The sequence below is a fragment of the Mercurialis annua genome, linkage group LG5, assembly GCF_937616625.2.
Source record: "Mercurialis annua linkage group LG5, ddMerAnnu1.2, whole genome shotgun sequence".
Lineage (NCBI taxonomy): Eukaryota > Viridiplantae > Streptophyta > Magnoliopsida > Malpighiales > Euphorbiaceae > Mercurialis > Mercurialis annua.
The window spans coordinates 19,629,384-19,644,213 of record NC_065574.1 but is presented as its reverse complement, the minus strand read 5'-3'; the positions used below and the strand labels follow the sequence as shown (position 1 = coordinate 19,644,213).

General features: G+C 34.9%; 1 protein-coding gene across 2 annotated transcripts; it reads right to left on the bottom strand.

Annotated features, from left to right (window-relative positions):
• Window positions 1-932: 932 nt before the first annotated feature.
• Window positions 933-12,132, bottom strand: LOC126681027 (probable helicase MAGATAMA 3). 2 transcript variants are annotated; one of them, XM_050376393.2, is made up of 21 exons: window positions 12,022-12,132; window positions 11,758-11,915; window positions 11,446-11,602; window positions 11,200-11,336; window positions 10,782-10,988; window positions 9,337-9,528; window positions 8,290-8,325; window positions 8,084-8,169; window positions 7,907-7,957; window positions 6,998-7,109; window positions 6,816-6,921; window positions 6,034-6,131; window positions 5,236-5,340; window positions 5,024-5,116; window positions 4,400-4,453; window positions 4,163-4,221; window positions 3,969-4,053; window positions 3,072-3,440; window positions 1,975-2,097; window positions 1,808-1,894; window positions 933-1,502 (listed from the first exon to the last, which is right to left on the bottom strand). In XM_050376393.2, exons 2-21 carry the CDS (start codon window positions 11,860-11,862, stop codon window positions 1,296-1,298), a joined length of 2,469 nt encoding a protein of 822 aa, XP_050232350.1. In that variant the 5' UTR covers window positions 11,863-11,915; window positions 12,022-12,132; the 3' UTR covers window positions 933-1,295. The 2 variants fall into 2 exon arrangements, with proteins under 2 accessions (XP_050232350.1, XP_050232351.1); XM_050376394.2 differs by lacking the exons at window positions 11,200-11,336; window positions 11,446-11,602.
• Between the last annotated feature and the right edge of the window lie 2,698 nt (window positions 12,133-14,830).

The following is a 14,830-nucleotide window of genomic DNA, read 5'->3' as shown; positions in this document are numbered from 1 at the left end:
GAGCGGGCTTACATGTTAAAGAGGCAGGCCACCTAAATGTGTCCAAACCCCGGCCATGATCAAGTATTAATTTCTTGATCTTCGACTCTTTGTAGAGTGAGAAAATAAATGATAGAATTGAATTTGAATCTCCTTTTCAATGCTTATATTATATGGTATCCTGATAAGGTTTTTGTTTGCAGACCATGTTTGATTCCTTAAACAACAAATCAAGGATCCCTTGCTTATTGTGCGAGCAGTGATGATGTTGTTGCTACATATCGTCCGAGAGTTGATACATCTAATGAGATGCCTTTCACTCAGCCTTCACTAACTTCTTCCCTTGTTATCGGACCAGGTTCTCATCTTCAATTTGGAAGTGCATCCGCCACTGCGAGTCATATTCGTTTGCCTAAATCAGTGATTATAAACCAGAAACCGCTATTTGCCCTGCAAGAGTTGCCATCTTTTACATAAGTGATTATAGATATGAACCACCAGAAACCGCTATTTGCAAGTGGAGACGAAGCGACTTGCGGATTGACCTTGCCATCTTTTACATATGCTCAGCGTCTTGCGGATTGACCTTGCCAGGAGATGGTGTTCTGTTGTGCCTAGTTTAATTTCTTCTTGGCAGACAAGTTCTTAGGTAAATAAAGGTCGGAGCGAGCAATTAGTTAGGGTCATGTGAAAGAACAAGCAAGCAATTCTATTGTTAATATTTACATAAGTAGTCATGAGTTTATTATTTGTTCATTACATTTATTTGTTGAAATCAGTTTAGCCTAAATAATTTGTAAGTTACAAATTGATACAGTTGGCCATCAAATTTTATTATTCGAGTAATTTTTACAAAAAAATTGTCATTATATACGACTGTAACTTTAGTTACATAAAGGTCAAACAAAGCTTATTTTATTAGCAACTGTGCTCTTTATTTTAAACTGAATTGATTGATTTAAATGCAGGGCAAGTGCTTACGTTAATAATGGAAACATTTTATGCATTGTTACATTACAAATTGTTGAAAAACCCAAAAAGATATAAACATGTACACGCAATTGGACAAGCAAAATATTTATATAAGCAGTACAAAAAATTATTAAAATTTATATTATTTAATTAAATTTAATTAAACTTGGGATCCATCATTTGCTAGGTGTGCTTCTGCTTTCTAGCATTCAAGTCCCATTCTGCGAGCTTTGCGAGATCGGTAGTTAGCAATGTGATTCTGCACGGGGTCTGTTATTTTTTTTTCTCAGATCTTTTCTCCAAGTTCTAGTTTTTCTAATTTTCTATTTAGTCTTCTGTATCAACTAATCATCGTCAGGTCCCATATCAATGTCATCATCTCCATGGTCAAAACCATCTTCTTGCCCTAGCTCAGCATCTACAGGATTACCTTGCATCATTACCTCCATTTCATTCTCTTTTTCTCCATCATTTTGTTCGGGAGCATTTTCCGTTATCTTCATAGATTCAAGATTTGAATCACTAAAAAATGAATCATATGGCTTGTTGACCTGCAATATCATCCCATATTTCAGTTTAAGTTGATGGCAAAGGCCAATAAAATGCAGATATCTTCTAAATTATAAACACATTCAGCTACACCCTGAATTTGCATATGATGATCAATTAACACCAAAACTAAATAAATTTAGTCAATTAACCCCCTACAATAGTTTTCAAAATTGATAAATCTGGTCCAATTGATAAAATTAGACAAGTTTAAGGGACAAACTGATAAAAAAAAAAAAAGGTTAATGTTCATTGCGTGCAAGTTCGGGAGGCAAACTGACATTTAAATCAAAAGAAAAATATATACCTTGAACAGACCACCAGTCTGCTCAGCGCTTTCCACGAGCCTCTTCCAAGACTCGTCAGTTTTCAGAGTTGAAGCTGACCCCACCACCTTAAAGATCATGCCAATGTCATTTTCCATAAGAGAATCATACATCCACACAACTGTTATAATCAATATAAAATACATACCAGCACAGTAGACTTGGCTCGTGTAATACCGACATTCATTCGCCGGGAATCAGATACAAAACCAATGCCCCTGTCCTTATTAGCCCTAACACATGAGAATATCGCGACATCCTTCTCTCGTCCCTAAAATATAAAGTAATTAGAAGTTCTTTAGTTAATTTCTTGGGTTTTTTTCACAAATATCTAACTTCTTGAAATTTTTGCAAAAATACCCCTTTTTGGTAGTTTATTAGTTGATTATTGGTAACTCATTTGTAGATTAGAGGTAAAAAGGGCATTTTTGCAGAAATTTCAAAAAATGAGGATAGAGAGTAATTTCCCTAATTTATTTTTCTTCAACTTTATCTCTTCTGCATAACATTTGGTTTCACCAAACCAATTCTACAACCAATTGGGGTAACAATTGTCTATTAATAAATGGTGAGCCATGTAGCACAGAAACTCTGAAATAGAGAAAAAAATGAGGAAAAATGATACTTTTAGAAGTATACGTTATAGCATATAAATATTAAATTACACTTTATATTACAAGCCTACTTTTGATCAAAATTCGTCTCCATTCAGTAAACTCGATCGTTTCTATATTCACTATTTGCAGAACACACTAGGAATACACAATGTATGTTTTCTGGCCTGTAGATTGTCTAGTGTTTTCTGCAAATAGTGAATATGGAAAATGATCAACTTTACAAAGGGAGCTGGATTTTTAATAGGCTTGATAGTGTAAAGTGTATTTTTAGAGTTTCAGAATTTCAAAATTTCTTTTAGAAAACAAAAACGAAATACCGAAACATAAGATTCGAGAAGTTTCCTTGCAACATAGATGCTTAGGAAATTGTTAACACGGCTAATCATGAACTGAATTGCATGGTGTAAATGATAAAGTAAAATGGACAAGTCAGAGAACCAATGTCATTTCTGTTCTTAGAGTCCTGGACACTTTAACATGTCTAACAAATGACCTAACCTCAAACATATAATAATTCTAGCTCTAGAAAGACTTGCAACTTTTAGGGTCTTAAAAATGATTTCACTAATCCAGATTAGATGACCAAATAACTGACTCTATGATCAAGGGAAACAAAAAGACAAGTTACCTGGAAACCATCAACAGTCTGAATATCCACAAATTGTTCAGATTCCTGGCCAAACATATCCTTAAATCGCTCTTGAAGAAGCTTAACTTGATGTCTATAGGGAGATATTATAGCAAAGTGTGAACTTGACCTAAGCTTTGGATGCATAGTCACCAGTTTATGATACATGCAGAGCACAAACTCAATCTCATCGGTGTTTACCCAGGACCCACTTCCAGAAGGCTGTGACTCCTGTCCTTCGTGTAAATCAAAGAAGCAAAATGGACCAAAGCAGCGATACTCGTGCCAATCACGTTGTGTTTTGGATTCCATATCACTTGCATCCTGCAGTTCCCCAGAATAGAACTCCTTCGAAGGAAAATTTCTTATCTGTTTGACAACTAAAAGTAACAAGAATTAGAAACTAGCCTGTTTTGTAAAACGCAGAGTTAATTATTGTCTCACAAATCATGTATACTGTGTCTCACTTTATACAGGCCTATAATCTTCAACTTGGATTAATAACTTGAATATTAAATGGAGAAAGCCATATTGCCAATATTCAAATAGTACCTTAAGAACAGAATAATTTGAAGTTTAGAATCCAAGAGCCCAAAGAATCTCCAAAGAAAAACATATACCAAAGTTGTAATAGAAGCTTATACAATAATTTCATGATAGATATCAGATCAGGGAGCAAGGTCAAAATGCCACCTACTCCTACTTGGTTTTAATGCTAATGTTTCACTATCTTCAATACATTAAACTCAGAACCATCCAAACAGATAGAGTATACCCTTTACGCAAAAGCATACGAATTTGTTAAATCAGTACTACTTTAATGACAAAATCTACAATTAAAATGTATCAACTATGACACGCATGCTTCTAAATGCATATTTAAGTTTCTAATCTGACCTGCGGATGCATTCGATACTGCATATTCAACATATTTACAGGATAACCAGCTCTCTGAAGCCTCTCAAACAAGCTTGTCTTATACCTTGAATGTGAAATACAGAGAGAAAGAAAGATGGTGAAAATGAGAGAGATCCCAAGTTCATAAAAATGCAATCACAGATGTAACAATTAATTTAAACAGAATCAATTACCCCAATTTCTCAGCAACAGTAGAAATTACAGTGGCTGGCAGTTGCTTTGGATCACCAACCTAAAATAATCAAGAAGAAAAGGCAACATAATCAATCAAGAAGATGATTAATATTTTCCAAGATGAGCATTAGCCGAAATGCGCAGCAGGACATATTCAATAGCTAGCAAATATGCTCATGGCATGATGTCATACTAATAAGTACACAATCACAAAAATATTAGAATGAGATATGTACCAGAAATACTTGTTTACATCCACCGGACAAAGGAACAAGAGTTGCAGGCTCCACCTGTTTAACATAGATATCTTATATACCTATTTTTATATGGAAAAAAATTGCTAGAGGCAAAATAATTATTAAAGTAGAAAATTACATTGTTAATATTAAGACATAGAAATATGCAGTGTAAAGCAACCATAGGAGAGCCAAGCCGGTACTCACTAATGATCCGTATTAATTGAACAAAAAAGGAAATACTGCTGTAAAGCTCAATTTTTACTAAATGCTACTTTTTTAACAGAAGTGACCAAGTTTAACAACTGACAAACTAATGTTTAGTCAATAGATAAATACAATTGAAAACATTGGTGCATCGAGTTTATAGAATATATTATTCAAAATTTAAAAGTAATAATAATATTAAGAAAATTGAAGCAATCTTTCTTTTACTAGTCTTTTGGGAAGCAACACCAAGAGATGATTGTTTTTACTTTTCTTATTTAATCTATTTATCTGGTTTCACTTTTAAATTTGGTGAGAACAGTATATATTTCTTTATATATAATTGATAGTGAAATTTCGTGTCAATGTAGGTCATGATACCAAGTGCATAAGTATCGAAGAAGTAAGGACACTTACAGCTTGAGCAGCTTCATCTATGATAACAACATCAAAACCATGATTTAGTTTACTAAACATTGTTGAACCGCTGAAGCTGAGAGTGGAGAAGACCTGCCAACCGCAAGGCATAGAGGAGAGTTTATAAGCGTCTACACAATAAAATCTATAATAGAACAGTATAAACCAATATATGCTAAATTATACTTCCAACATCAGTTTAATTCACATACAATTACAGCTTCATCCAGAATGGCCGTACGAATACTGTCAGTATCGCCTCCTACGGCACCATGCTTCTGTTTATCAGCAGCTGACTCACTTTGTTTTTGTTTCACCTGCAAAGTAAAGTATGCGGTTAACATGTAAAGGATGGCAAGAAGATGTCCAGAATAGAAAGGTTTTAACAGTCCATTACAAGCGACTTAAAGCACTTTGGTGATTTAACCTTAACAAATGTTCACAATATATGAGAGAACAATTATTACATTCTTTCATTTATTATTTTGTTCTTTTGAGTTTCAGACTTTAAAGCTTTAGTTATTTACACCAGTGCAATCAATATACTACTCCCTCCCTCAATCTCATAAAAAATAGAAAAAGTTCCTACTTTTGGTATCCCATAAAGATATAAAAATTTGCATTGAAAAATAAAATTATCAAAAATCCTTATAGATTATCATGTGAGCATTAAATATAGTGACTCCATAATGATTCACTTTTAAAAAACCAAAAGGAATTAGAAGTGTAATAATAAATTAATTATAAGTTTATAAATAACTATTTTCATTATTTTTGTGCGTCTATTTTATGGGATGGATGGAGTAGATGTTTTCCAAAACTCAGTTTCATGAATTTCCCCTCATTTTCCATGAGGAGAATTGTAGCTGTGAACAACTTTTTAGGCTTGGTTCAATAAAAAACCCCGTCATTTCCTCTTTCAAAAGAAATACAAACTTCATTTCAACAAGAATAAAAGCTGCAGCTAAATTTAATGTTCTTCTGAAAAAGGAGAGTTGCCATGAACATACAAGGTAATCCATGCAAATAGACTGGACAGAGTGATGAGCTTTAAGACCAATCCGCACAATTTTAGGATTATATGTATGGATATTTTCATCACGAACACCTGAAATAAACAAAACAGAGCAGTTCAAAGTATGTTTAAGTGAGTCAATTAGTGGAGTCCACTACGAACAATTAGAAGAGCTAGCACAGAGAAAACACTTCTTTTATTTAAGAGTGAAGGATATGATAAGCTAATATTATTGTATGAAGGCTTCTCTAATGCAATGCACTGGAGCCATTCCATTAAACTTTGGTTGGTGATAAAGGATAGATCCCTTGTGTGTGAGTGTGAGGGACCAGTTCCAAGCGGATCATGACATCTGGCAATGATGACATGTGACAGTAAGGAATACTCCATAAGTTGGGAAACTGACTTGGCTACTCTTAACAACTGAAGCTAAAATATGATCACCTTATGTTGATACAACTTTAACAAGTGATTATACCAACCTTCAGCAGTTCTAAATGAAGTGGTTGCTTTTTTTTCTGGTGTAAGGCAGTCCTAAATCTATCCAGATAATCCTGAGAATATTGCATCTTGGTAGTGACTTCTCTCATACATAACCCCTTATATTATTACATTACACACAGCTAAATTCCTGCACTGTGATATTCATACAACTAATAAGATAAGCTGGCGAAAGATTTTACAAACATAGCAGACTGCATATTACAATTGAACTACTCCAAGAACTTAACAGAAGTAATAGACCGCAAAGACCAAGTGCGGGCGACAATCTCATACCAGTTCTAAGAAGGCGCAGCACAATCTCATCAAGTGCAGAGTTTGATGGGGCACACACCAAAATGCGCACACGATATCTACGATTAGAAGCAACAACTTCTGGATTCTGCACAATTTGAGCTTCCACTCAGAAGGAACTACTAAAATAAAATAAAACCGATTCATGAGAAAACCAAACTTACCAACTCGTTTCCAGTGGTAGGAAAATAACCATCATCGCCATCTATGGGCATATTTTGATCTCTAGGATTAATACCAGCCATCCACGGAGATGCTCGTGCCCAATGATTATGCCTGCAAATAATCAATTTGACAGATTACAAGAGAATGAAAAGGTCGCTGAGTTCTGTCCAATCACAAATTCTGAAACCCAATCACTGCTCATTGTTCTAGTAAAAGGAAATCAGGGTTCGTTTTATGAACAGCTTCAATATAAATGCAATTTTCTATTATACAGACAGACCAAAGGTTCTATTTCTATAACAAATGTGTTAGTTACAACATAACATCCCAATCTATTGTATTATGCATCCTTAAAATTAAATAATCACAGATTTGGAGTGCACAAACAAAAACTTCACTGTAATGACTACACGGCTTACAGTAAAACATTGAATGATCACAAGTTAGACATATATTGTCTAACGGGAAAGTGAAATCAGGTTCCATAGATAAAATCGGATTGGCTAACAATTCTAATACATTATATGTATGGGATACCCAAAAAAGAGAGGAAAAGAAAAGAAACTTTTTTGATAGATATCGCAACAAAAGAATCAGCAATCACTATAAGTCCCTAAACAATTGACAGCTTGAGGCAACACATTTAAGGCAAAACTTCGGCAAAACTGACAATAAGGGTTTACTGATCTTTATTTGCCACATCTTCAGTTAATACAGCCATAGGTAATACCACCTATAGCCTAAGGCTGAATCAGCCACCTCATGCCATCATGATACTTGCTATACCACTACATCTAAAAACCAGGGGTAGTGGAACCTCAGACGCAAAATCGAAATAAAAAAAACCACAAGTATCCACGTGATGTACACAAACATATGTAAAAAGAAGAGTGAAGGGATGAACATACTTCTCTTGAATTGGTAGTGTTGGCCCGCAGATAATTTCACGCGAAGCTCCCCTACAAGGATGAAACAAATATGCAATTGTCAACACAGCAACATCCACTTGAAACATAAGAATGATAGTAAATTTCAGAGTATCGCTCATTGATAACAATATATACAAAAGTCAACAAATGTCTTACTTGGTAAGCACTCTAGCTGGAGAAGCATGCAAAATCACACTAAGAAGTGCAAGAATAGTTTGTGTTTTTCCTGTTCCAGGGGGACCCTTTAAGAAAATCAAATAATTAATTTTCATGGATTATCATTCCTCAATACAATTATTAGTTAGGCTTTCCTACATAACAAAATGGTGAAAATAGACATGCAAAACAGAAACTAAACACACCTGTATCAAGACAAAGGCTTTACGCGATAGACCGGCCTGAAAATTAAAATGTCCCATCAGATTAAACATTTAAATTTAGATAAGTTGACAGTACCTAAGATTGAATTGTGAATAAGTGGAGCAAGCAAACCCAAAAAAAAATCATATCGAAAGCTAAAATAATGTAAATGCCTATAGAGAATGATGGATCACTTACTTCTCAAGTACAAACTATTTTAATACTATAAAGATGGCTCACATAAAGAAAATTATATTTGACTAAGGTTTTGTAGAACCGCCATTCAATTGTTTAGAATTTTAACTTGATTAACGATAATAAATAACCTCGAGAAAAAAAATTAATATGATTATGCATTCATATCTAACACAACCTTTTTAAATTACTAGATCACAAAGTTATACTTTTAACTAAAAGAATATCTGTATACCAGATTGGCACTTTTTTTAATCTAATCAAATTTTAGTTAGAAAGTTGATGATAAAGTCATATTGAATCATGATTTTATGAATCAAAGAGATAAAATACTGCAGTAAACTAGGAACTGTTAAGCAATGACAAACAAAAGTGCGAGAATTAGGATCACTGAAGTCTACAAAAAGCACATGAAGAGTATCATGCAGAAAAGTTGAATATAGTTATGGATGATAAGGTAAATACAAAATTAGAAGAAAAGTAGATGACCTACTTTCTAAGGCTGATTTGAAAAGTTCTAAGCTTTATGTCCTTGCCTTGCTTGTATTAAAGAAAACATCAACATAAATGACAGTTGGACAATGAACAAGACTAGTATCAGACACATCCCTTCATCATATTGATGAATTTAAATTGAAGAGCTGGCATCTACATGCAGCATGTAAAATGAGGGTATCTTTTCTGAGCAATTAGTCATGCCATGTAGAGTTTGAAGTACCCCCAGTAGCCTAAAGTGATTAACATACCAGTACATTGGCCTGTTAATTAGGTTATTGCAATGTTTATTTTGATGGTATCATCATGCATATGCTATAAACTATTGATTACAATTTGGAAAGTCTGGAAAAACTCACATTGATGGCTTCTAGTTGTGATTTGTTAAGATTTTCTTCGAAGTATTCACGCAGAGGTAAAGAAACTTTCCATCCCTGGCCCTCAGAACTAGAATTCTTATCAGTGCCCTTTAGAATTAAATCCTTGAAAGGAAGAGAGCCAATTGACCGCAGCGCGTAATATTCACGAACAATAGTTGAAAAACTGCAAACCTGTAGATGATAGTACAGTAGTGAGGTCTGCCCAATTAGATATGGTGTGAAATGAACAATACAAGTGCATAGTCTTTTTAAGGCACTACAACTAAATAGTTACAATGTTTTAGAAATTAAAACTGATCCTTGCTAAGCTAAAATGAAGAAAACCAAATGGAATTGATAAAAAGATGGCTATAAGTAAGTTCAACTTCTTCAAAGAAGGTAGGTACAAAGGAGACAATTATAGCAAGCTCAATAACCGTAACCCAACATAGCTTTAAATGACTAAACTGAAGCATGGCTTAGGAAAACACCCTTTGACAATTGAAACTATCTTCTAAATGACATAAAACTAATGGTGTTCCCAATGCAATTGCACACGATAATAGCAAGGCACAAAAACCTCCGCAGCCTGCCTCCATTAATTTTTCCTTTCATTTTCAAAGTCACAATCTCCAGTTCCATTCCCAAGGAAAGAAGTCATTAGAACTCATGTGCCGATTAGATTAATAAATAATTTTCCACCTTGATCAATTTCCCAAGAATTTCAAAGCAGTGAGTCCGAGGTATAGCCAAGTAAACAGTCATGCGTCCTCTAAAGAAGGGGTCAATTGTTCAAATCCTTCTTCCCCACTTGCAAAGGTAAGACAAAAGAAGGATATGGGGGCTAGATGCAAGAATATACTACCCAATTTGCTTTGTTAGCCATGTGGAATCATAAGCATTATAAATAAATTTAACAAAAACTTCCATATACATTTCTTATCTCTACTACTGTTCATATTTTTCTTTTTTCATCTTCCATTCCCTTCCAACCAGGTGAAAAATCAAAAGTAAAATCTAGAAAACTATGTTTGACACATTGAATAAAAACATATCTCAAGAATAAGGTAAAAGAACAGAGGTTTCCTTGTGTTTTTTGTTCGAGCATTTTCATTCAACTGTGAGAGAATGTTGTACGCGGTTCCCTTTGGGTATCTAAATCTATAAAAAAAATGAACTACATAGCGGAAGTCAGCTATCCATTTTGATTAAAAAAACACCCCAATTCCCAGAGCATTGAAAGAATGGCTATTACCCAGTCCTATTTCACCAGCAAGCCCAAAAGAAGATAGAGCGAGGTACCCCTTTGGCTTTGGTAAAACTGACATTCAGTATAGGATAACATCCGGTCCACACAATTTAACTGAGCAACATGTTGAGAAAATATAGCTTGAGAATCAGCAGAACCAACCAGCATACAGATTTTGCACTAATAGTTAAGTTACCTTTCGACTGTATATATGTTTAAGTTTAAGTGGAACAGTTATGTGAGCCCTCATTTTTAACAGCCTCGGATGGGGTTCAATATTATCTAAATTTAACTGCATGACCTCTCCATCAAAGAACATTCTAAGTTTACATCGATCATGCTGACGATGTTCTACCAATGCAAATGCATAAACATCCGGGAGAACTAAACCATCTTCTGGAATCTGAAATAAGAACAAACTTGCTTCAGAAATAAGTGAAACTAAACAAAAAAATAAGCACTAATATGAAGTGATTTCGAGATAACAGGGAGAGAATGTAAGAAGCATAGACAGAAAACTGAATGCTGAAAGGCTAAAAAAAAAAGAATAATAAGTTTATAAACCATGCATGATAATATCCGGAACACGGTCAAGTGACGCCATTTCAATTTACCTCATCTCTTGAAAGGAGCCAAAGATCATTTTGCGATATTGATTTTTCATTCTCCTTTTCTGCAAAACTAACTTCCGGAAAAAGAAACCTATCTACCTCATTGCACTCAACTACGACCCTCATCTTCCATTCAGTGTCTGAAACATTTATGCACAGAAAGCGTTGCAACATTTTAAAACGTGCACATCATTTACATTCGGTAAAATTCGCCAAATAAAGATATAGAAAAAAAAACAAAGAAACCACCTTCGTCGTCTTTTCTCTGAATAATTTGAGCTTTAACTTCTTCAAATAAAAGTGGCTCAAAAGTTTGAAGATAGTCATCAACATCTTCATAGGTGTTCTTTACTTTTCTTAAACCCCTACTACCATAATCGCTCTTTCCTCTCTCTTTCTTTTCTTTCTGTATTTTTCGCAAAATGCTTAATTTTAATTTTTGCTCAAAAAATGCAAGATATTCAATTCAAGTTCGCAGTTGCTAGAATTCAACAATAATAAAAGATATATAAATTAACAACACAAAATCAAACACGATATGGAGAGAAAAGCGATTATTACCTCGTTTTCTTTAAGGAGAGAAAAATAATCCCAGCCGAGAATAATTTTACAGAAGCGAGCAAATGAAGCTTCTTGAAGAAGCTTGTCCACGTCAACAACCGCCATTCAAATAATCTCACTCACTCACTCCGCCTCCGCCTCCGCCTCCGCCTTTAGTCCTATACGATACAATGCACACATTAAAAGCAGATTTTTTACACACAAAAAAAAACAAAATTAAATGATAATGATAATCAAAATTATCTAATAAACATGAATTCAGACCTGTTTGGGCGGAGAGTGGAAGAGTGAGAAAGGCGCCAATTTAATTCGATGAGCAGAGCTGGGGTTTTAGCTATTGTCTCGGGTTTCTGTTTGAACTTGAAGCTTTTGTAGTCGATTTTTTCTGTTCTTTTTATATGGTTAATTAGGGGTGTCAAAATGGGATAACAAGATTCGTCTAACCCGTAAATTTGGTGAATCTGGGTTGAGGTTTAGCGGGTTGGTGTCCAAAACGTGTCAACCCGTTTATGACACTAAATAAATGGATCGTGTTACAGGTTGACTCGCGAACCCATCTAACTCACCTAATCTGTTTATAAATTCTATTATTTATAATAATGTAAAAATAAAATAGTTATAATTATAAAAAATATATAATAAAATTACTAAATTAATTATATTAATATAAAAATAAATTAAATTTTACAATTTTAATATTAATTAATAAATTTGAGGTTAAAATTATATTTATATGATTTAAAAAAAATTTAAATGTTAAGTGGGTCGTGTTAGTCGTGTCGTGTTAGCCGTGTAATTGTGTTAATCGTGTTACTCATTATCTTAACGTGTTAATCGTGTCGTTTCGTGTCACTCTTTAAAATTTGTGTCGTGTTAGGGTTGAGCATTTTGACACGATTAGTTAAATTGGTCGTGTCTGTGTTGACCCTAATCGTGTCAACAGAGTGGATCGACACGAACACGACCCGCCAACCCATTTTGACACCCCTATATTAATAGTGGATCGGGTCGCCTGAATTGGAATACCTGTATATACTTCGTTCAAAACAGCTGGGCTGGGTCTCTGTTTTGGCCTTCTATACATATTCATCATGTTATAGACTGGACTAGATTGGACTGGACTTCAGACCTGTTAATTCTAGAAAATTACAAAAAAATTATAAATAAGGCATATCTTTTCTCTAATACCCCCTTATCAAATATTTACATTTTTTGTCTTTTTTCTGTTTATGTTAAATGACTCCGCTTTTTGATTTATTTCACAATCTAACACCAATCCTAAAAAGCCTACTGTAGACACCTATTTTTCGAACAGGTAAAAAGTGATAAGGAACTGAAGCGTCCAATGATGATTTTCAGAGAAATCTGTCTGGGGACGAGTTTTCGATTTGCTTGCTGGAATCTAAACAGGCGTAATCTGTGCACAGTTGCAAACTTGGAGGATTAAAATGCAATTAGGCGTAAATAGCCCATAAAAATCCAAAGAGATTGTAATTTAAGTCTAGAAATTGGACTAATTGCAATGTCTTAGAAGTTTATGGGCCAATTTGCAAGTTTTACGGACTGGAATTGACCATGAACAAACCCATAGGACATTAGTAGCCTTTTTTGACACTTTTAGGCACCAAAATAGACTTTTAGCACCTTTTTACTTAGCTAGCAAGTCAAAATCCGAAAATTAGAATCCTAATTAATTAATTAAAACCTAATCCTAAATACATCTAGACTTATCACTTAACACTTCTTCACCCCCTGACCAAACTCTATCTAGGACGAACCTGTAAATACACATAAACTAACCCTAAATCTAATTAAACACTAGAATGCATGTTTCTAGGTATATTTTAACTAGTTTTGACATGAAAACTTAAAAAACGAGTTGCTGCCCATAAAAATAAATTTGTCTAGATGAGCTTAAAACACTCCGATTATGTGTTTTTTGGACTTGTTCGAATTTATGCGGTTTTGACTACTTTTGCATGAAAAACGGAGCTAAAACGAGTGAGAACGAAGCAAAACAAAATTCCTAGAACTGCTGCCGATGAACTGCCGCTGCCGCCGCTGCAATCGGCGGCGCCGCCACAAAAAACTGGCGGCGCCGCCACCTAAAACTGTCGGCGCCGGCATTCCAAGTTGGCGCCGTGCTCCTCCTTTCCCTGACCCTCCAGATTCACTCCCAGATCCTTACAAACGCAATCTGAACTTCAAAACGTGTCTCCGGGACCATCCGGACTCCAAATCGGGCCCAGTTTGAACTCAGACGTAAAGAATTTAGTGTAGAATCATATTCTATAATATAACAGGCCAGACCCGATGTAAAACGGACTTAGAAGTCCAAATATGTAACATAGTGTATAAACCGGGCCCACGAGCCCGAGGCCCAGCAAACCAGTAACTTTCAGAGCCGATTTCGGGCTAACCCGAACTCAGAATCGACTCCGGATCAAACCTGTAGAACCGGATCGACGAGATGCACAACTCCCGTTATCTGACCAAAAGCCCATTCTGACCAGACCGATGGTCAAAACCCGCGCGAGTGCCAGGCACTCAAAGTGAACGAGGTTTAAAAGTATCTCTAACCTTGTATGTATATCCAACTGCCCCTGAGCATGCTAGCACTGTTTATCGCTTTCCAAAAGCATCCAAATCTAATAATAATCGGTTAAAGGACTAATCACCTAAAATTGGCCCATTAATGCAATTCCAGCCCATCACTTAGACATCATAGGACTGATAGGAAAATTTAGTAACAGTTGTATAGGTTTTTCAAGACTCACCTAATAAAATCAATCAATCACACTTATATATCCGGTTTAGGCTTTGTGTATGTAATTAATCCAGACCAGTCAGACTTTTGCTATTTGCTAGAAACCTCTAAGGTTAGATGTATGCTTAGGAGTACCTGCTACTTGCCTCAAATGTCAGTCTAGATCGAGTCATATGTGGGCCAAACCTCTTTACTGCTTTCATCCTTGTTTATTTCCAGCTTTTATATCCTGTGAACTGCATATACTGTTGAGAAGAGATAAAAAAACGAATATGTCCAGAAAATAAAGCCAGTAACTGATAAGAC